Source organism: Bombus fervidus, chromosome 4 (genome assembly GCF_041682495.2).
Source record: "Bombus fervidus isolate BK054 chromosome 4, iyBomFerv1, whole genome shotgun sequence".
In the NCBI taxonomy this organism is placed as follows: domain Eukaryota; kingdom Metazoa; phylum Arthropoda; class Insecta; order Hymenoptera; family Apidae; genus Bombus; species Bombus fervidus.
Window position 1 is genome coordinate 12,543,407 of NC_091520.1, and position 23,191 is coordinate 12,566,597.

At 31.6% G+C, this 23,191-nt stretch overlaps 3 protein-coding genes and 1 long non-coding RNA gene across 10 annotated transcripts; 2 read left to right on the forward strand and 2 right to left on the reverse strand.

Annotated features, from left to right (window-relative positions):
- Positions 1-567: 567 nt before the first annotated feature.
- Positions 568-6,437, forward strand: LOC139986381 (uncharacterized). Of its 3 annotated transcripts, none has more exons than XM_072001670.1 (13): positions 568-712; positions 1,685-1,888; positions 1,960-2,144; positions 2,215-2,288; positions 2,417-2,597; positions 2,780-2,871; positions 2,943-3,033; positions 3,106-3,280; positions 3,350-3,517; positions 3,635-3,936; positions 4,240-4,567; positions 4,628-4,729; positions 4,799-6,437. In XM_072001670.1, exons 2-13 carry the CDS (start codon positions 1,774-1,776, stop codon positions 5,101-5,103), a joined length of 2,118 nt encoding a protein of 705 aa, XP_071857771.1. In that variant the 5' UTR covers positions 568-712; positions 1,685-1,773; the 3' UTR covers positions 5,104-6,437. The 3 variants fall into 3 exon arrangements, with proteins under 3 accessions (XP_071857771.1, XP_071857770.1, XP_071857769.1); XM_072001669.1 differs by having other exon boundaries at positions 648-867; XM_072001668.1 differs by having other exon boundaries at positions 648-863.
- A 451-nt stretch (positions 6,438-6,888) lies between these two features.
- E(y)3 (PHD finger protein enhancer of yellow 3) lies at positions 6,889-18,738 on the reverse strand. 5 transcript variants are annotated; one of them, XM_072001651.1, is made up of 11 exons: positions 18,630-18,738; positions 16,394-18,121; positions 11,294-16,351; positions 10,541-11,191; positions 9,463-9,792; positions 8,881-9,391; positions 8,628-8,809; positions 8,398-8,545; positions 8,117-8,323; positions 7,569-7,684; positions 6,889-7,324 (listed from the first exon to the last, which is right to left on the reverse strand). In XM_072001651.1, the coding sequence occupies exons 1-11, from the start codon at positions 18,634-18,636 to the stop codon at positions 7,209-7,211; spliced, it is 9,054 nt and encodes a 3,017-aa protein (XP_071857752.1). In that variant the 5' UTR covers positions 18,637-18,738; the 3' UTR covers positions 6,889-7,208. The 5 variants fall into 5 exon arrangements, with proteins under 5 accessions (XP_071857752.1, XP_071857753.1, XP_071857751.1 ...); XM_072001652.1 differs by having other exon boundaries at positions 10,541-10,903; positions 10,982-11,191; positions 11,294-18,121; XM_072001650.1 differs by having other exon boundaries at positions 9,463-9,777; positions 11,294-18,121.
- Positions 18,597-19,299, forward strand: LOC139986387 (uncharacterized). The gene is made up of 2 exons (XR_011799633.1): positions 18,597-18,726; positions 18,785-19,299. It is a non-coding gene; the product is annotated as an uncharacterized lncRNA (long non-coding RNA).
- A 780-nt stretch (positions 19,300-20,079) lies between these two features.
- On the reverse strand, positions 20,080-23,126 carry LOC139986380 (ESF1 homolog). Its single transcript, XM_072001667.1, has 8 exons — positions 22,969-23,126; positions 22,162-22,865; positions 21,897-22,072; positions 21,724-21,831; positions 21,452-21,652; positions 21,161-21,383; positions 20,326-21,083; positions 20,080-20,243 (listed from the first exon to the last, which is right to left on the reverse strand). Exons 2-8 carry the CDS (start codon positions 22,862-22,864, stop codon positions 20,139-20,141), a joined length of 2,274 nt encoding a protein of 757 aa, XP_071857768.1. The 5' UTR covers position 22,865; positions 22,969-23,126; the 3' UTR covers positions 20,080-20,138.
- Between the last annotated feature and the right edge of the window lie 65 nt (positions 23,127-23,191).

The following is a 23,191-nucleotide window of genomic DNA, read 5'->3' on the forward strand; positions in this document are numbered from 1 at the left end:
ATTATTTTATCGAATCATGAATGAAGACATATATATTAATTTTAATAATCTATTCTATAACTATATTTGGAATACGCCAGCTAAAACCCTAAACAAATGATACTGATGGTAATAAACAAATGACTCGAAGTTATGTAATTCGAGAAAGCATGAATTTGAAAACTATTTCAACCCAATTGTATTGCAATACACATTTGATATTTGATGCTATATATTTGATCTTTGCAACAAATCATATTCTTATTTTTTGATGTAGATGGATGTATGAAAAATTATAAATAAATACATATAAAGAGGAAGGAATTACGATTAAATTACAATTTGGTTTAAGTTATATCACAATCAGCAAATTATAGCATAGAAGCAGATTGAAATAACGAGACATCGATATACTTTATACATTGATGATGTCACGAGGTATAGTGGCACGAATTATGTCTGAGAATTTTTCGTAGGCTACATCAATTTTTGTAACAAATTCGCCAAATTGTAAATAATAGCTTGCGATAATAGTAAATGTAACGTATATTAAGGACGAATACAGAAAGTAAATTGTTTAATAATTGTTATAAATAATCATAGAATTAAAATAAGTCATAACCTCAATTCTACAGTTTATGTTGAAAGTTTTATCACTAAGAGGCGCCACTATCAAGCAATCGCAGTCTCTGATAGACTTTGCCGTGTAAGGAACTTTCATCGCCAATTTAATGTAAATATTACATTTGTTGAGAATTTAGAGTTTATTTTAGCATACATAAGTTCGAAATTATTGTTTGCGTTCCCTGTGCAATTCATTGCTGGGCGTCATTCCGTAATATTTCTCGTTTAGCCGAGATCGGCAATAACCAAAAAATCTCTCCGTAGGTATTCTTTTTTTCCTTAATAATAGCTGATTTTTTCCTTAACATCTCATTAATGTTAGATATTTTATTTCACATCAAGTTCTATAACCATCCTAAAAAGAATCTAGGTTCTGTCTACATTTTTTCGGATTATGTGACGTTTACTGTTTAGAATAGTACAGTGATTAATTTTTGTTCACCAGCCAATTGTTACACATATTAATAAGTTAAATTTAATATCTGATATCCTTTTTGTGCTTCTCTCCTACGAGATTTTATTCATTAAGATAGTACATACCTTTTTCTCTATTGAAAACATGTTAGAACTAAGAAAAGAAAAAAAGAACTTTCCTGAATATATTCTTAAATATTTATTGAAAAATAATAATGCTTATTGTATTATTTATATATTAGACCATTCAAGATAAACATCTGTGTAGATACATTGTAAATTTAATTTTGGCTTAATATATATTTGCAAGTAGTATATATACATATGTAATCTAAAATATGTTACAAGCTCCTATCATTATGTTGTTTGTAGTTTAGATATTTTCTTACCCCCAGTAGTAAATATTTGTTAATCTATATTTAAATAGTTTGTCCTCATATAAATGTTGCAAATAAAGGAATGATTCTTTATAAATATTTGGGTTATTAAGCTATTTTTTCTGTATCTGTTTATACATTTATACATACATATAGATATACATAGTATCTAAAAAACCATTTGTAATCTTATTTGTCTACTTTCATAATAATAGAATTATTTCCACATTTGACATGTCAATATGATAAAATTATCATTATTATTGGGTTTTTTTATTGCTTTATTACAGATGTTTGTCTGAAACAATATATTGAGATTTAACTTTACTTTAAGCTCTTGATAAGCTTTTTTGAGAGATTCTAGTGTAAATTAAACAAAATGAGGGTTGTTGCACTAGTCAGTGGTGGTAAAGACTCCTGCTTTAATATGATGCAATGTATAGCTGCAGGCCATGATATTGTGGCCCTAGCTAATTTATATCCTGTTGGAAAGGGTAAATAATAGCTGATAAAATCTTTCAATCTATTTAAATATATTATAACTAATGAAACAACTGATTTATAGATGAACTAGATTCATTTATGTTTCAAACTGTTGGATATCAAGGTGTTGAATACATTGCAGAAGCTATAGGTTTACCAATGTATCGTGAACCAACCTTTGGTAGGTCAAAAATGCAAGAAAAGTATTATTATCCAACAGAAAATGATGAAGTTGAAGATCTCTTTAGGTTGTTAAGTAAAGTGAAGGTAAGATATAAAAAATACATTATAGGATAATTTTGTTAGTTTAATTATTTTAACTTCGTTGACTCCTTAGGAAAAAGAGAATATAGAAGCTGTTTCATCAGGAGCTATTCTGAGTGATTATCAACGAATTCGTGTGGAAAATGTGTAATTATTTAATGCAGATTTTTAAATGTTTAATTCTTATGAAAAAGTTTATGAAACAGAAAATAAAGATTTTATTTTTTAATTTGATAAAGACAAAAATATCTAATATATTGAAAGTTTATTTTCAGATGTAGTCGTTTAGGACTTGTTTCTCTATCATATCTATGGAGAAGAGACCAAGATGAATTGTTAAAAGAAATGATAGAAAGTTCTGTAAATGCAGTTATAATTAAGGTGGCAGCTTTAGGCCTTGAACCAAGGCATTTGGGTAAATCACTTTCTGAAATGCAATCCCATCTTGCCAAAATAGTAAGTAAAATGTCTTAATGATTAATTTAATACAAAAGATTTTCCTTTGATTTCATCTTATATTGGAAGTACTCCAAATATAAATAGCTCATATAAAAAAAGTATATGCAAAGAAAACTTATTGAAATTGTAAACGAGTAGATATATATATATTATGTTAATAGCTATATGTTTACTTATAGAAAGAAAAATATGGTGTTAACATATGTGGAGAGGGAGGAGAATATGAAACCTTTATATTAGATTGCCCCTTATTTAATAAAAGTATTGTAATGTAAGTTCTCAAATTTATTATCAACATGAATGTAAAACGAGTACATATATGTACTTTTTATTTTATTCTAGAGATGAATATGAAAGTGTAGTTCACTCAAATGATAACATAGCACCCGTCGGATATATAAACTTTAAAAAAATTCATGTACAAGAAAAAAATGTAAGTTGAAATATTTTATATTTTTATGAATTTCTAAATAAACCCATAAATAACCAAGAAAAACTTTTTCAGGATGGTCTAGAAGGTTTAACATTACAAGAAAGATTAAAAAATGTTCCTATTAAAACCCCATCTGATTACATTACAGAAATAGTTGGACCAGAATTACACGACGGCTGTAATTTATCGGAAGATGAAAACGATGAACATGATTGTACAGACAATAATCTAAGAACTTCGAATTCTGGTAAATTTTAATCGATCAGATTATCTTGTTTATCACATAATAAATTAATTCAATTTACAACAATAATAGGTCAATTTAACCCACCGAGTCCTATGGAAATTTTATATGAGGAAGAAGACTATCCTGATGTGCCAGTAGTAAACAGAAATCAAACCGGCTGGTTCTGGTTTGGCGGTATCGCTGGTAAACATCCAGATGCTAAATCTGCGATGCGAGAGGCATTGGAGAAATTAAGCAGTAGGTAAACTTTAAGTTTTTTAAATCATCTTTTAGTTCATTTTTTTTTTTTTTTTCGTGTAATATCGTATTTTGGATTTGATGTAGATTGATAAAACACACGTATCGACTGTCTAGGTCTAGTCAAAAAGGAAAATCTTCAAATATCGGACATCGTTGCCGTAACGTTATATATAAAAGATATGTCGAATTACATATCTATAAACGAGGTTTATATCTCATGTTTGAACAAAACAAATCCACCAGTTCGTGTATGTGTGGAATGTCCGTTAAATATACATGTTGTACTTGATGCTATAGCCTATAAAGAAACTCAAGACTGTGGTGATAAGAAAATTCACAAACGACATACAATGCATGTTCAGAGCATAAGTCACTGGGCACCTGCAAACATTGGTCCTTATTCTCAAGCTGTTCGTGTGAGTGTACTACCGTTACAAACCAATTTGCGTGCGCGTCTCTGTGTGTATATGTAGACAAAATGTGTGTATGTGCGCATTCATACGCGCACGCACACACATCTGGTTTACAAAAGAAACATAACAGTGAGGTAAACAAAATAAAATTTTTTAGAATGAAAATAAGAAATTGAACATTTAATAAGTAATATAAAAAAACATTTAAATGACACTAATAATTCTGAATCAATTTTAATCAGTATACATATAAAAAAATAATTATATCATTTTTCACAACAGAAATTTTAATTGTTTATTTGATAGGTGGGTGATATTATCTCAGTTGCTGGCCAAATACCACTGGTGCCTGGTAGTATGACTATTCTGGACTTAAATATTAAAAGGCAATGTCGTTTAACGTTGAGGCATATAGATCGTATTGTTAAAGCTATGGACTCGAATACGCAACTCAGGGATATTGTGCAAGGTATTTGTTTTTTGACTCATTCTAGTTATATACCAGATGCACGAAAGGAATGGGAGAAGCGAACAAATAATGCTATTGTGGATTACATCGTTGTACCGAATCTTCCACGTGGTGCTCAGGTTGAATGGTGCGTTTGGGCTCATAGAGATAATAATAGATTTGAATGTAAGTATATGAAGGACTAATCTTTATTAAGCAATATTTTTAAAACTCATTTTTTTACAGATGAAGAGACTGGTAAATGCGTAGGCAATTTCAAAGTGGCAATAAGGCGTAGATGGAATTACGAAAATAACGTTTCAGCAATTGTGTGTTATATGTCCACTGGTACATATTTTTGTTTGAATATTTTTACAACTTTTCGTAAACAAATAAAAAGTATTCTATCCTAATTAGGTTCGTCCAATTCAACTGGTAATTTAGCCGCAGAGACGAATTTATCTTCTACAGAGTTAACTGTAAACGAACTAACAGAAGCACTCGAATATGTATTGTGTAAACTTACAAAGGGATCCCAAACTGTAAATCCGACATGCAATCTACGCATCTTCTACAAAGTCGGCAGTTCGCCAGGACCGAATTTTATTCAGGACATTCTTTCTAAATTTTCTACACGAAATTTAGTCACTACTATTATACCGGCAACGCACTTACATAATTTCAGTACATTTTTATCTATATGTGGTATCAGACACGAGTAAAGCCTAACAATAGTTTTTACGTTGTCAATTATTTACATTAATATTATTGTCTCGTATAAACATTGCAAAGATTTTATTTGCCGTTTAAATTATTTCGATCAATAGATATATGAACCAAGAACAAATTGATTTTGATAAGAATATGAAAATAATTAACGGCTATGTGGAAACTCGACCACGATTGTAAAACTTTATATATTCTAAAGGATAATTACTTAGCAGTATCAGTGCTCGAATGTAAACGTTATTTTTCACCTTTTCTACTGATTGCTTGTTGGGTTTGCTCAGAATTCACTTGACATCTGTCAATAGTGTATTTATATTCGGCTAGTCAACGAGACGTTAGTGATTTTAAGTCATTTTGTCTCGTTAGTATAAGTGTTCTACATAATGTAAAACACGTTATGCCATCTCATAACGTGTGCTGTATGCTATGCCTCGTTTTTGCTCAAGTTATTTTCTATTTTTCACAATTTCACGATACGTGCGGAGTGTTAAGTGTGTGATTTTATGGAAGAATTTGAAAGCGTGCACAGTCATTTTTATAGTAGCGCTCAAAGTAAACTGAATATAAAAAAATGTATCAGACATACTAGGAGAAACTATACATTCTAACATCAGATATGAAAAAAACCTAGTTTATGCCCTCTCTAATTTTAGGCAAAAACATTTAAAAAAAGAGAAAAAAGAAAAAAAAGGAGACTGGAACGATACGCGGAAATTTAAAACACGCACTTCTCAACGATTATCTTCTTTCACTTTTGAAATGCTGCCGATGTTGTTCCGCTATCATTTAGACTTTATATTAAATGGCAGGCATGTAGCTTTGCAAAAAGATATAACAAAATGTCTGTTCCGCAAAAAAGGTATTGTTTAAATCCTCGGTAGTTTCTGCAATATTGATCTAATGTTTTAAAGATACATCTTGTACAAAAACGATGTGCTATACATATATTAAAATATTTTTGACAGTATAATATTCATGCAACGATATGCCAAAGTTTGTATTTTACAATTTGGACATTGTTTAATCGATTTTTATGCCATCTTATTTTCTTGTACATATTATTAAATAATCTAAAACATTTTTGCAATGTATTATAAAATGTAATTAGTTTCGAAAACGACAATTGGTTATCAATTACGTGTGAATGTCAGGGAAAGATAAAATTCTGATACGAGGAACATGAAATATACTGTTCACGACGTGGATACTGCGTTACTATAAATATGTAAAAAGATATTTGCAAGGCATACAACTCTCGCAACAAAATACTATTCCGAGGATTATATTGCAAAGAAAAATAAAGAAAGTGATATATATTTTTAAGAAATTGCTATTTTGTTTCATATTTTATTATACTCCCTTTTTTGCCTTCAATATACATACGCATTAATTCTCAGTGCTTTTTTAGAAAACGTACTAATAAATTATAAAATTGTTAAGTTTCTTATAAATTAAAATTAATTCTATAAGTTATTATTGAACTTGTGTATAAGCATGTAACAAATGTAAATATTAAAAAAAACCACATTATATACATTTAAAAAGAAATGTTAAAAATCATTAGAAAATTTATATAATTCTATGAAGCAGTCTTCTCCCATAATTATTTCTTATCGTGATACGTAATTTCTATCTATAAGTAATGGAAAAAGAAGATAAATTATAAACACAATTCATATATAACAAAAAAATTGATTTCTCCTCGATTCATTTTGCAGCAATATCTTCATAAAGGAAAATTAATATCTAAAAATAAAAGGATAAAAATTATAAAAAAATTAGAATCCTTAAGATTTTTACTGAACATTAACATTTAAAGAGAGATTTCTTTATATTCTAAGTTTTATATGCAGTTAGTTTTATATTCATTACTGTATAACAAAACGTTAATTTTTTAAATTCAGCATAATCATACAATTATTTACAATGATATTTCATTCGCTCATAAAATTCGTACGAAACATTTCATGATAAATCAATTACATACTTAAGACTTCACAATGTATTCATTGTCCACATAAATAAAAACTTTCATCATTTACGCGCGTGATTCACATTTTATACACTTCCCGAGCTGAAATAAAAATTTTATTTTTGTTTACGTTCTCAATGTTCTCGATATTAATGATTTCACCATTTGCTGACGATTTGGTGCACAGAAATCACATAGATAATTTTTCCTGTCTAGCGGCATTCCCTTGGTCTCCACGCAACCTGTAAGAAAATATTAATAACACTAATGATAACAACTTCTGTGCGTTATGCACATATATTAATATATGTATCTACATCACCAAATAATTTTTCATATTTAGTATTTTATTATACCTAAAACCTCTCATACATATTTCAAATGTTTACATTATTTTTAAAGACAATTACATTTGATGAAACATGCAAACGCAACAACATGCAATGAAAAGTATATAGCGGAATTATATGGAATTTGTGTCAATACCTAAGTGCAGATATTTGTCACATGCGCTGCAATGCACTAGATTCACTTCCAGGTCAAGTCTTGGGGCAGTATGACAGCGACTGCAGTGCGGGCAATAGCGACCCTTTCGCCATAGCCTTGTTATTGCATAAAGATCATGGGGTTAGTGAACTTGGATGAGGGTCTATTATAATGTCAGAATTTAGTATAATTTTAATTAATAAAAACCTGAACCTTAGAACGATTTTTTGTTATCTCAGTCATGCACGGATAAATTAAGTACAAATGAATGTATATTATTAACATTTATAAATGTTATCAACTAAGCAAATAATTGTATTATATTCAACTTTCGTAATCTAAGGATTCAGATATGATAAAACTGAACACTAAACATTAGTTCAAAAACTTCTATAACAAAGGAGTTTTGTGTGAATTGTGGAAGTCGTGAAGCAGTAACGAAGCCCCGTGAAAACTTGAGGACTAACATTTAGTATGTGTATTCTGAATCACATCTTCACTCATACATCACACCATAAGATGAAGGGAAAAGAATTAGTATTACTTACTTCGAGCATGGAACGCATAGCGTAGAAACATAAACGCGAGTATTCTTGTCACCCTTCTTATATTCATGTTGCCACTGAGCGACACTATTTCTATCAGAATTTATACCACCAGGTTCTCTTGAGCCACAATTCACACAGACAGCACATTCTTGGCAATGCCATCTTCCTTGCGGTACTCGTCGGAGACCAACACAATAAATATGATATCTGAATAGTATTAAATATTACACAAATATATGTTATCATATATTTTATTTTTGTAATAAAACAGAAAAACATACCCTCTATCGCACATATCACAAAACAGCATTTTATCTTCGTCTGCAGGATCATGGCACTGAGCGCAAGTTTTACAATCTGTGCATTGCCATGCATATGATTGGATATGAGGAACCATGTCTAATGTTAAATCTATACACGATGGATGGACTGCAATAAAAATATTATGATTTATATTGTAAAACAATAAAGAATATACCAGTAAAGGATAATAGATTAATAAAGTAATTACCATGTCCATTACATGTACCACATTGAATTAATACTTCATTTTTACTATGTTTATTTAAAGTTTTCAAACACATCTTGCACTTTAATTTTATTTCATCTTTTCGATTTGTTATTTCCATATCTACGTCATCCATTGTAGATTGTGAGCCTTCGGTATCTTGCGTTCCCTCGCTAGAAGTCGAACTACATAAAAAAAATCAGCTGTTTTTTCACGAAATATTAAAATACTAATTGTTTAAAATGATGGGATATACCTTGAATCATCTGAAGATGAATCACTATCGGTATCACTTTGAGATCCTTCTGATTGGCTATCAAATTTACGTTCATTTGGCCTCATGGGACCATAAAGAACAGTATTTAGAGGATAATACCGTAACTCAGCTGGTGTGTATTCGCGGTAATAATCTGTATACTGCCCTGGTATCAACGCAACAGGATAGTGACCAATTCTGCGTTCCGACTCAACTTCCTGTTGTTTCTTTGGCACATGGATTGTGAAAGTTTGTAAGTCTAAGCTGCATTTCCTATTTTCTCGTCGAGCTTTATTTAAGCTAATATTCCAAGATAATGCAGACTGAACTGCCATTTCTGCTAGATCAATTCTATTTTTTTCTGCATTTGCAGCTGCTGTTAATTCTTTCTGTTTTTTGGAATGTTCTTTTACTTGCTTCTCACGCATATGTTTGCGATATTCTTCATACTGATCTGGGAAATCACTACACATTACATCTAATACTTCTGAACTGCATATAGCAGTTAGACCTATGTTAATGTTAAAAGGAGAGTACATTAGTAAACAAATACAATTTACATGTACGTAGTGAGTGACTTACCCATATCACACATTGCCTCGCTAACCAAACCATTTTCTCTCAAATAATTCCTTTCTTCCATATCCACAACTCTTCTCTTCAAATCTGGGTATTTTCTTTTAAAAGATTTTACACCAAGATATTGAGATATTTGTTCTTGTATCATAAAGGTTTCACCTTTACGGTCAAGTGGCCATTCATATTCAGCAATTTTATCGACTGTAAATGGTCCTTCGTCTGGATCAAAATTAATTTCCATTCTTCGATTCTTGACCTTTACTTTTTCTGACTCCGTAGTTGCAGTACTAAGTACACTTCCTTGAGACTCCTCATTTACTATGGTATCAGAGGCTATAGTAATTATTATTACTATTATTATTATAATAGTATTATATGTACTATTGTATAATTTGAATTATAGAATAACAATTATGGGAAAAAAGATATTGAATAAAATAATTATGTGCTTTATACTGAAACTAAGATAAATGGAACTTAAAAAAAAATGTCAGCTTATTCACAGTTAAAATTAACTTTCAATATCAATGTTATTAAATCCTCCAAGATAGAAATATTTTTAAAAATTGATAGATTAAATATAAGTAATAGATAAAACTCTAATCATCATGATTTAAAAATTCTGTTTTGGAATAACAGTACTTTTTATGCTTGATTGAAATACATCTATTTCACATTTAGGTACTTGAGAGATGTTAGGACACAAGAAAAAGATCTATTTATAGATACCTTGCTTGGAGGTCTACCAATGCATTTATCTTTTAATTTAGTTTAGTCATATGATGACTATGGGTTATATATGCTATAAGTTAATATGCTTTTTACCTTAGTAATTCATTTTTAAAATATAATAAAAAACATATCTTATGTAGGCCATATAATTAGTTTATAATTAATATTAATATACATAAGTAAAGTAAAATAAAGTTATTACTGTCATTTATCTATATCGCAAATTTATAATAATTAATATAAGTGTAAAATATGTAAATAAATGTAACATAATAATTGTTGTGTTATTTATACAATTGATAAGCAATATAAATGATGTAGTAATTTGTAAAAAGCGTAAAAATCATACCTGGTGCAGAAATATTTCTGGCTGGAGTCTGAGATCTGGAACCTGATTCTGCACTCATTCTTGTTTCCTCATCTATTACTTGTACCATAGACATATTCTCATGCTTTGTAGTATTTTCTGTTCGTTTCGATGCTGGTGTTAACCAATTTGGATGTCCGGGTGGTACTAACATGTCCTTGTTTTCCAATTTTGCATTTTCCATCGGTTTATCAGATCTATTATCTGAATCTAATTTCGTTGCAGTCTTTTGCATTCTTTCAGGAACGATGTCAGCCAACTTTTTATCCTTAACGTCATTCGATATGGGTTTAGGTAATCGCATCTCTGGTGTTTTGTTTGTTTCCGATTGCATACCCGTGGAGTCTGGAAGCGTGTTATTAACTATATTTGCACTTTTTACTCCGCCATTCTTTTGTCCCATAATCTTCTTGTTGACTTTACCCGAAGAATTAACAATTTTGGAGTCCATTGCTGGTTGTTTAAGAGCTTTATACAATTCTGGTGACTTTATGAAAGGTTCTTGTTGCAACCCAGAATCATCTATTGTTATTACAGCTGTAGTAGACGCTTCTATCGCGTTTAGATCTTGCTCGATTCTAGGCTTCTTCATTATCTGAGGATCCACAGCATCCAATTTTCGCTTTCCTCGACCTAATGAATTAGAAACGAAAAAGAAGAAACAAAGAAAAATAGTAGGTAAAATATGAAAAAGAATATTATAATATTTGCATATGAAAAGTTTAAGATACAAACCTCGCCCTCTACCTCTTCTAGGAGGTGCATAACTCTTCTGGCTTCTGCAGGTTCTCTTAGGTCTCTCATTCTCTCTGGATTGTGGAAAATGAGGTACTTGTGGTTGTTGCATCTGTTGTGCATCGTCTAAAGGCAAAGAATCCCTAGACATTAACAAATGAGGTGGAGGATGAGTAATTCCTTGTGGTAATGGATTCCTTCTGGGTCTACCTCTTTTCTTGGGCACCTTAACTTCTGGCATTCTATTTGTAGATACCTCTTCTATTATGACAACATCCTGGCTTGAGTTTGAGTTCTCATTTACTATTATCAATTCTGAACGGTGTTCTATAATTTCACAGTCGGAATTCAGTGGAGAACCGGATACGTTTTTCGATAAAATATCCTTCAATTTCTCATTCATAGAAGCATCAGTCGACTTTTGAGGTCTCACTTGAGTAATACTGATTTCTTGATTTATCACATTCATCTGTTGAAGACTGATTGCACTGTTTTTTGGATCGAACAAGAATTGCTTCTGTTCCCTAGACGTTACAGGTTGAATAGTAACCTCAGGTAAAATTTGAGTAAGCTGAGTTTCCAGCTTGGACTTTTTTGATTCGATCGGCGCGATGGTGATATCTTTCCGCTTTGGAGACATTTCAATCACATTCTCTAATTTTTTTCCCTGCATTTGCACTGGCTCAATAGTCAGTTCTGAACGATTGCTTTGTAAAATAGTCGAATTACCACTTTTAAGAATCTTTAGTGCAGGTTCTTTGTGTCCGATTTGCCCAGGCTCTTTGTATCTTTGCGCAAAATTTTGAGACGGATCAACAGCTTCTTTGGACTTATATACTTCCGCTTGATTATCGCAAGCCACTATTGTTGGATGACCCACTTTAGATAGTTTAATTTTCATTTCCAGAGATGATTCAGCATCTCGACGTCTCTGTTCTCTATCCTTCTTTTCTGGATCTACTATAGAGGCGTCTCCGGTTTTTAACAACTTTATCTTCATACCTAAAGAAGCATCAGTGGTTTTAGAATGTTCTGCCTCGATTGTTCGTATCGTTTTATTCGCATCTTCAGACGTATCAGTTTGTATAATAGAAGCGTCGCCACTTTTAGATAGTTTGATCTTCATACCAAGAGGTGATTCTGTTCTCTTGGGACTTTCTTCCAGTTGTTCTTGCTTTTCTAAAGAAACTATGGATGCGTCACCAAACTTAGAAAGCTTGATCTTCATACCAAGAGGCGAATCGATTTTTGTTGAAGTTTCATGTATAGTTTCCACTGATTGCTCTTCTTCCGGGACCTCAATATGTGATGATTCTAATGATTTCGACGCATCTTGAACTGTATCCATTTTATCTTTAATTTCGTCCAATACTTCTGAATGAACGATCGATGCATCTCCAGTTTTGGACAATTTGATCTTCATTCCAAGCGGCGATTCCGTCCGTTTGGGAATATCTGAAATTTCTAGTTTGTCTTTTACTTCTTCAGAGTTTTCTACCGATATTATAGAAGCTCCGCCACCCTTCGTTTTTGCTAGCTTAATTTTCATTCCAATTGGGGATTCGGTTCTCTTTGGAATTTCTGGAGATAACTCTAATTTATCTTTCATTTTGTTGATATCTTTATTTTCTTCTGGCAAATCCGGAGAAACGATCGAAGCGTCCCCACTTTTAGATAGCTTGATTTTCATTCCTATAGGAGAGTCAGTTCTCTTGGGAGAACCATAACATGATTCAAGCTTCTCCTTTGGTTTTATTTGCACATTATCTTTATATTCTTCCAAAAAATCTTGTCTCTCGGATTGTATTATCGAGGCGTCTCCAGTCTTTGAAAGCTTAATTTTCATTCCAATTGGAGATTCCGTTCTCTTTGGACTTTCCTGAACCATATCTAGTTTATCTTTATGCTTTATCTGCATTTCTTTTGCATCTTGTTGCACTATAGACGCATCACCACTTTTTGATAACTTGATTTTCATTCCAATCGGTGATTCTGTTCGCACAGTTTCTTCGAATTTATGTTTACCTTCTTTACAATCATCGATCGATTCGTATTTCTCAGCGGAAACTATAGATGGATCCCCGGATTTTGAAAATTTAATCTTCATACCAAGAGGAGACAACGATGATGATCCTTCAGAATACCATTGTCCAACTTCTTCAATGTTCTCATTAGATATTATAGAAGGATGACCTCCTTTAGATAATTTCAATTTTATTTTCCCTAGTTTTTGACCTGGACTATCTTCAGGATTTGGCGAGTTGGTCGCAGATCTGATCTTCGGACTTTTAGGCGATCTTGGTTCGCCACAATCAGTAATTGCAGACTTTGCTATCTTTAAAATGATTCGTGGAGATCCGACATTTTCGAAATCGTGTTTTTCAGAATCCTTTCGTGGTGTGTCAACTATCTTCGATTCTGATTTATCCGACATCTTCGGCGACTCCAACATCTTTTGATAGGCAATTAATTTTGCGTCCTTTTGAATCAAGAGACTATCTTTAGAGATGTTCGGAGATATCGATACTTTTGCCACATCTGTAGTAGGAATTTCTATCTTGGGTGGTTCCCTTAGACGTTCTTCTAAAATCGAAACTTTTGGTATAGATTCGGATGTCTTTAAAACGTTGGGTGAAACATGTGGTAATGTTAACACTGCGTCAGATACCTTATTGCTTTCTAAGTTTTGTAATTGCTGTATTTCGATGTTCTCCAAAGGTGTTACGCTAAATTTAGTCTCAGATAGTGTTATCTTCCCTTCGATTATACCTTCATTTATTGTCTCTTTGTCATCATCTATCTCAAACTTGTCTTGTAAAGCATCAATTTTAATTTGCTCGGCAAGTTTTCTCTCGCTTTCCAGTTTCGCAGCTTCCGAGATGATTTCCGCCTCAGAAATAGAAATCGAATCCGTCGTGATGTTCTGTAGTTCCACTTCTAATTCTGACGTATTTTCGCATATATCTTCATTAGGTACAAACAGAGATGATGCGTCAGCTTGTTTGGATATATCATCTACGACACTTTCCATCATTTTAGGAGATAATACCAAAGGAGAATCCATTGCTTGTTCTTCAGACTCTTGCAAAAATTTAACAGCTGATTCAAGCTCGGATATTTCAGAACTAGGTTGAGATGTTTCTATGGCAGACCGAGCATCATCTAAATTTTCATCATGATCCACGTTACGTAGCAAGATATCTGAAGGCAATTCTAATTCAATGTCACTTGATCTTTCCATATTTGGAAAATCTGCAATATTATCTTTCATATTAGTAACTAAATTTTCTTCTGTTAAATTATCCTCTGTTAGATTATCCTCTGTTAGATTATCCTCTGTCAGATTAGCTTCTGTTAGATTATCCTCTGTCAGATTAGCTTCTGTTAGATTATCCTCTGTCAGATTAGCTTCTGTCAGATTAGCTTCTGTCAGATTAGCTTCTGTTAGATTAGCTTCTGTTAGATTAGCTTCTGCTAGATTACCTTCTGCTGGATTATCTTCTGTTACAATTGCTTCAGAAAGTCCTGCATTCTTTCTATTCTCAGAAGTATCCCCTTCAATATCATTTTTAACAATTTCTAATTGTGATTCTGTTTCTTCAAGATCACCTATGGATTCCAATGGAGCTTCTTCAAAGTCCATGTCCAAATTAGTACCTTCTCTTAAATCCTTTTGCAAATTCTCAAAATTATTATCTTTGTTATCTTGACCCACGTTATGCAACAGAATATCTGAGGTTAATTGTGTTTCAATATCATTTGATCTTTCCATATTTGATAAATCTACATCATTAACATCCATATCAATAACTAAATTTTCTTGGATTTTTGTTATAATTTCTTCAGAGAGTTCTATAGCTTTTTTATTCTCATGTTCTTCCTCATCAGCATTCTTTACTACTTCTGGCTGTGGTTCAGTTACAATTTCTCCAGAAAGTTCTATGTGCTTTCTATTCTCAGATTCCTCTTCCGCATCAATTTTGGCTAGCTGTAATTCTGTTTCCTCAAGATCACCTACAGATTCCAGTGGAGCTCCTTCAAAATCCATGCCCAATTCATTTTCTGTCAAATTAGTACCTCCTTTAAAAACTTTTTGCAAATCCCCAACATCTTCTTCTTTCACATAACAATCCATATTATGCAACAAGATATTTGAGGTATCAATATTACTTGTCCTTTCTACATTTGCCAAATTTACAGTATTATTATCCATATTAATAACTAAATTTTCCTGATCTTCTGTTACAATTTTTTCAGGAAGCTGCGCAGGAAGTTCTATAGGAAGTTCTACAGGAAGTTCTTTTCTATTCTCAGACTCTTCTTCAATATCACACTTCTTTATTTCTGACTGTGATTCAGTTACAATTTTTTCAGTAAATTCCATTTTCTTGTTATTTGCACACTTTTCTTCAACACTACTTTTCATTATTTTTGGCTGTGATTCAATAATAATTTCTTCAGTAAGTTCCATATTGTTTTCATTCTCAGATTCTTCTTCAACATTACCTTTAGCTATATTTATCTGTGTTTCTGTTTCCTCAATATTGCTTTTATTTATTTTTACCTTTGATTCTGTTTCTTCAACATCGCCTTTAATTATTTCTGCCTGCGATTCTGCTTTTTCAGCAGTGCTTTTAGTTATTTCTGCCTGTGATACTGTTTCTTCAGTATTATCTTCAACTATTTTTGCCTGTGATTCTGTTTCTTCAACATCATCTTCAGCTCTTTCAGTCTGTGATTCTGTTTCTTCAATGTTACCTACAGCTATTTTTGTCTGTGCTTCTGTTTCTTCAACATCACCTTTAGCTATTTCTGTCTGTGATTCTGTTTCTTCAACATCACTTTCACTTTCAGGCATTTCTACTTGTGATTCCATTTCTCTAACATCACTGTTAACTATTTCTGCCTGTAATTTTATTTCTTCGAGATCACTTTTAACTATTTCTGCCTGTAATTTTATTTCTTCGAGATCACTTTTAACTATTTCTGCCTGTAATTTTATTTCTTCGAGATCACTTTTAACTATTTCTGCCTGTGGTTCTGTTTCTTTAACATCACCTTTAGTTATTTCTGCCTGTGATTCTATTTCTTCAAGATCACTTTTAGCTATTTCTGCCTGTGATTCTATTTCTTCAAGATCACTTTTAGCTATTTCTGCCTGTGATTCTATTTCTTCAAGATCACCTACAGATTCCAGGTGTGCTTCCTCAAATTCGATTTCTGTTAAATCAGTATCCACTTTTAAATCTTTCTGTATATCTCCTACATTTTCAGCTTTATCATTATGATCCATGTTATGCAGCAAGATATCTGAAGCTAATTCTATTTCAATATCACTCGCTGTTTCCACATTTGTTGCATTTACAGTATTATCATCCATATTAATAACTAAATTTTCTTGATCTTCCGCTACAATTTCTTCAGAAAGTCTTGCATTTTTAATATTTTCAGATTCTTCATCAACATCATTTTTATCTATTTCTGGCTGTGATTCTATGTCTTCAAGATCACCTACGGACTCCAATTGAGCTTCTTCAAAATCTATGTCCAATTCATTTTCTTCTAGGTCCGTAACTTGCTTTAAATCTTTTTGTAAATCTTCAACATTTTCATCCTTATCTATAGACTCAACAATTATACTTCCATCGATTTTCAATATATCACTAGCTGGAGATTTTTTAACTTTATCATCAACAACTTCAACTGTATTGGATTTCTTTGTAGTTTCTAATGATAAATCATTTTGATCTGTTAAACAGCTACTGATTACCTGTGTTATATAATCAGAAGTTTGTGCCATGTCAGAAATGGGATCTGACTGTTCTAACAAAAGACTCATGTCTACAACCTTTGATAATTGGTCTGATTTCTGAAGTTCCTCTTCAGCTTTTGTTGCTTTCAACGAGGAATCCTCTCCCTCTGGTATTAAATCTAAACCTAATAGTCCTTCTAGGGAATCTATGTGTTCTGAGATTGAATCTTCCATATCCTTATTCAGGATATCTTCTGAATCCTGTGGTAATTTTTCAGTCAATTCTTCAATTTCAGTTTCTGCTAATGGAATATTTCCAGATTGTTGAAGAACCTCTTCTATTTCATTTGCTACGACAGCTTCCGTGCTTAAAATATTCTTGAAATCAGTTGCATTTCTTACATCATCTAGGATACTTGTAACAATATCCTGTGTACTTTGGCACTGTTCTTCAGAAAATATATCTTCTACTTTACTAGCAGTTTCTAAAATATCTTTCAAATTATCTTTATTGGTATCGCACTTTAAATTATCTTCCAATTGTTGCTTGTTAGAGACCTCCTCATTCTTATTTAACTCTAGATCTTCTGCATCAGCTATCTTTACAACTGTTTCTGCATCCATTTCAACATCACTTGTTGTTTCTACATTTGTTGAATGTGCAATATTATCATCCATATTAATAATAAAATTTTTTTCATTTTCTATTAAAGTTTCTTTAGGAAGTTTTGCATACTTTCTAGTTTCGGGTTCTTCTTTTCCATCACTTTTGACTATTTCTAACTGTGATTTAGTTACAATTTCAGGTTGTGATTCATTCATAATCTCTTGGTAAAACGTACTACTCTGTTGATTTTCAGGCTTATCTGTGACATCATTTTTAATTATTTCTAACTGTGACTCTTTTACAATTTCTTCAGTTGAATTCTCCTTTTTATTTTCAGGGTCCACTTCTATATCACTTTTCATTATTTCTGACTGTGATTCAGTTTCTTCAAGTTTCAAAGTTAAATTTACTTCTTCCTCCATACTTTCATCTTTTGTATCCTCTGCAGGTACTATGATTTCAGCATGATCTAATGTTAAAAATGCAGGCTTATTGATAAATAATTAGTTAAAATTTAAATCCTCATAAGAAATGTAAATTCAACAAAGACAGATTGTAACACCACGTATTATCTCATATTTTTAAGATATCTATTACCTTTCGTTATATATATTTTGATCGAAAGTAAAATATTTGTTTATTATTATTTCGTAATAAATGGTGAATAAACATGGATTATATATATAAAACAGAACTATGGGTAATTTGTAAAATTATAGGTTAGGTTAGGAGTGAATAACATTCGCTACAAGACAATAGCGTTCTCGGCACTAGTTCGCGCCCTCGATTTGTAAAAATCGATATGAGGTCACGGTAGGAGGAAATTTTTGTTATACGTATATGTAGACTAAATGAAACCAAATAAACCTAAAATCGCGTTAAGTAAAAGCTACTTGGTACAATGATAGCTATCATACCAACGAATCAAAATTGGATATCGAAAAGTTCTAAATAACGAAGTTCCTGTCAGAACTCACCGAACATTGTGCTCACATGGACCAGCACGGTAGAGAATTGAGATCGCAAATTTAACCGCGTTTAACCACAGTTAAACGATTTGTCATCATAGCTCCTGTAAGCATATTTAACGTACCCTGTGTCGAATATTTAAAAAATATTTAATAATGTTCAGGTGAGCCTATTCTAAAGATAAAACGAAAGAAACGAAGAACTAAGAAGGACTTACCTGACCATTATTGACCGAAAGTTATAATACAGAAACCCTAAGCATCATGGATATTAATGATATCATTAGTAGAGATTCTACTTTAGAAAGTGAAATTACAACTTTTTCTCGGATAATCATAGAATCAAGGACGGATGCAAATCAATAAACCATAACACAGAAAAATCTGAAATGTAAGAGGAAGATGTGACCAGAGCCAAAGAAAAGTTTCTATAGCTGAGAAAAATAATCCTAATGACATAAAATCGGTTTAAAAAATCTGAGAATGATTGTTACGTCAAAGAAATAGAGAAATAGTAGAAAGAAATATTAGTACGGAATAATCAAGCAGAAACAACTCTCGGTTCAATAATGAAAATGTCTTACAAGGAAATGTGTAATTCTGGAAACAAAAAATTGTGAATCTAATGTATTATATGTAATAATATATAAACAGACTTTATAACTATTATTGTATCAAAGACATTGAAATTTTTTGTTGCATCCCAAGACCCTTCAAAGACAGTAAAGTAAAAAAATTTCGATTGAGTTTCCCTTCTCCTACAAGAATCGTACCTTTCGTATGATGACAAGCTTTGTCAAAAAGTGGGAGCTCGACCGATTTTGCGTTGTGAATATGCATGAAAAGTTGCGCAATTTCAAATAACCTAGTCTACATCGGTGATTGGTGTCATAGTTTCGAATTCTGGCGGGTAACCCAATTTACACTTGTGAAGTATCGAGAATCGCGAGAGATATGAGCGTCACGAGACCTCCCCCCTTAAAAGTTTGAAGCACAATCGTATACAACGCGTACATATATATATCACCGTGTATTGAAATCTCACACGACGATTCATAGGGCTACTATTTTGGATACATTCCATAGACAATAGACATAGATCATAATTGCTATATCTTACTTTACAGAAATTTCACAGCTTATGGTGGTTCGTCCGCACTATCGATATTATTAGTATATATTTTTACACTGCTTCAAAATTCAGTTTATGGTCGCTGCAGTGGGGAGAGACCAAGACGAGTGCCATAGGAGTGGGGTTGGACTTCCGTAGGAGAAGGGAAACTCAACCAACACTTTTTTAGTTTTTGTTTTTATCGTGTCATGGCTTATTGACTTTCGCTTTTTTAAATATTTTACAGCATTATATTTTATGCAAAATAGATTAATATATGAGGTATAGAAGGTTTGCATAAATTATCAGAAATACACATTTGAATTAATAAAATTCAATATAATTGAATTTGTATATGTATTTACAAACGTTTTATTAAAAACATATGACATTATATATAAAAAGAATTATTTTATAGGCCTTGAAATATTTTTAGCATTTTTCTTCACTGATTTAATTAATGACTGCAATTCTGTATTAGAGTTCAGTTTTGCTTCTTTAACAGGTATTTCCTAAAATATTTAAAAAAGCAAGAATAAATACATGTAATATATATAAGTAGACTGAGAATACATATAAATAAGTTTTACTCACTTCGCTAAACTCGTTATCAGCTCTTCTTTTCAACTTTTCTTTAATTAGAGCTTCAGTACCTTTAGTCTTCCTGTAATGTGGGTCTGCTGGGTCGATATTGAAATGATGCGACGTGAACAACGCATTGAACCTTGCATCTTGTACATTTACTTCAAAGTTATCTTCTACTATTTGGTCTTGTCTATTTTTCTTCTTACTCAATCGTTTTTGTTTAGACTTTGTCATTGTGGCATTTTCTTCGATCTTCTTCATATTGAAATGTTGTTTGCCATCTTCATTTTCATCCATTAATAAAAGTTCTAATTCAGCTTTACGTTTTTTTTCGTCCTCGCTATCTGATGAAGCAAGGCTATCATTTTCCATACTGTTTTTCTTTTTATAAGATAATTTATTATTTCCAATTTCATTATCTGAATCAAGCATTTCTGAACCTTCAGAGTCCAATGTATCTTTATTTACATTTTTATGTTTCTTCCGTTCCTCTCGTTTAGCTTTTTTCTTTTCTTTTCGTTTTTCTAAATATTGCTCAAATGGCGTAAGGTTTTGATCTTTCTTTAATCTTTCTTGTACCAGTTTCTCAGCTTTCTCCTTTGTGCCCAAACCCCAAGTAAATTCTAGCTCAACGTCCTTTTTCTGTTTGGCTTCTTCTTTCTCTTCTATCTCTTTTAATAAAGCTTTATACTTCTCAATTGGATCAGTATTCTTTTCCGCTTCCGAGTCGCTTTTATCCTCTTGAGATTCTTTTTGTTCCTCTTTTTCTTTTGTAACAAAAAAAAAAAATGTTAATGAAATAATAGAAGTACGAAGTCCTGAGTGATAAAAAAAGATATAGTACCTGATTCATTGTCACTTGACTCAGTTGCTAAATAACCTTGTAAGTCGTTTTCATTAATTTCATTCAATTTTCCAGAACTCAGTTTTTGTGCAATCTCGGTTCTTTCAGGGTTTGTTTCATCCCAGGTTAACTGTACCTTGGCTTGTTGCAAAGCTGTAGTTATGAATTGTCTTGGTTGATACTTTGTAAGCTCCGGCAGTTTATCACATACCTCTCTAGGAGTCTTAAAATAAGTATCTAAGATCATATACAGTGAATACATTTTACATACACTAGGATTAAGTAACATACCTGGTCAAATTTCATATCATCTGGTATGAATCTAAGATCCAATTTTGTTGCTGTAGATTCATATTCTATACCATCGCATTCAGTGTAAATTTTATTTGCTGTTTCAGCAGAATCTAAATCAACGACAGCATAATAATATTTTAATCTATTTAGTTGATATTGTCTTAATTTTTCCATATGATATGCTGATCCTTCCTCGTCCTGAAAAATTATATTCTAAGTCTATATACAATTTCACTTGTGTTTCTAAAAAGAAAAGCATGAATTCGTACATCACTTCCATTTTCGTTTTCCTTTTCCTTATTCATCTCTGTTAACTCTTTTGGACCTTTAATTTCTTCCTCTTTCATCCGCTGTAGTCCAAATTCTGATGGATAAATCTGAAATTATTTAACTATAAAAATGTTGAAAATATTTATTTTATTTGTTAATTAATTATATTTACAGTAACTGAGCAAATAAAACCGCCAGGAGGCAAGAAAGAGTTAAATAAAACCATTAAATCTACAGCACGTATTCTATCCCAGTCCATATTACAAGCTGCCAATCTATGTGTAATTTCATCTGTTGTTTCAGCTTCTTTGTCTAATTCACCCCAAGCATGTTCAATATCTTGTTCGTCTAATTGTAACAAATTGTTATTAAATGCCATATACATACATACATATATACATATATATATAAAATAAGAATCATTTAATATATGTTACCAGAAGTCTCAGAACTTTCTTCATCAGAAGAACTGTCTGTTATCAAAATTCCTTCACCTCTGGCATAATTCACAGTTAAATCTTTTAACTTTTCTTTGATTTTATCTGTAAGCTTTTCAGATTTATCTTTGCTTCTAATATTCAATTGCCTTTTACTATTTTCTAAATCTATTTCGAAGTTTCTTGCATCGGTTGCCTCATCTTCATCTGTTTCAGATTCAGATTCAAAGTCTGTGTTACTCTGTTTCTCAGAATTTACATCATTTTCCTTTTCTGGTTTAAGTCTAAGTAACTCCCCATTACTTGAAAAACAATTATTATTTGATGAATCAGTATCCGCATTTTTATTTGCATCATCTTCTGAATCACTTTTTTTTGATCGAAGAACTTCATTCTTTTTATTTTTTGTCTTTTTAAGCTTCTTAGGTTTCTTTTCTTCTTGTTTAGGTTTTTCAAGTTCTTTTTCTCTGTCTTCTTCTTCACTGCTAGATAAATCATAATATTTTCTAAGATTTTCAAATGATGTCTGATGTACAGGTCTACCACGTTTGTCAATGGTATGTTGAACTGTAAATTTTTTATCCTTAAACATACTTTGAAATCTTTTATCTATTTTCACTTTCCTCTCTGCTTTTGGGATCCTTTTAAATTTAGGATCTCTGGCAATATGAGCAAATCGGTTATCATTTAATAATTCATCCATGCTAGAAGAAAGATGTTAAATTACTTTTTATTCTGATAAATTATATAGATCTATGTATAACTATTGTATAATGTTCATTGTAAATAACCTCATTTCATACTTACTTTACTGTTTCTTGTAAGAACTTGTGACTGAAAAATATTTAATACTACGATATCTATTATCGTATAAATTTGAAATAAAGTACTTAAATTTATCTTAAAGTTTAAACTTAATAATTATATAATATAAAATTAATGATTTCCCAGACAACATTCAACTCTCATAACTCACGTGCTACTAATATATTTTAACATAACCTTACCTGGCTTCAAAGTGTCAAGTTCT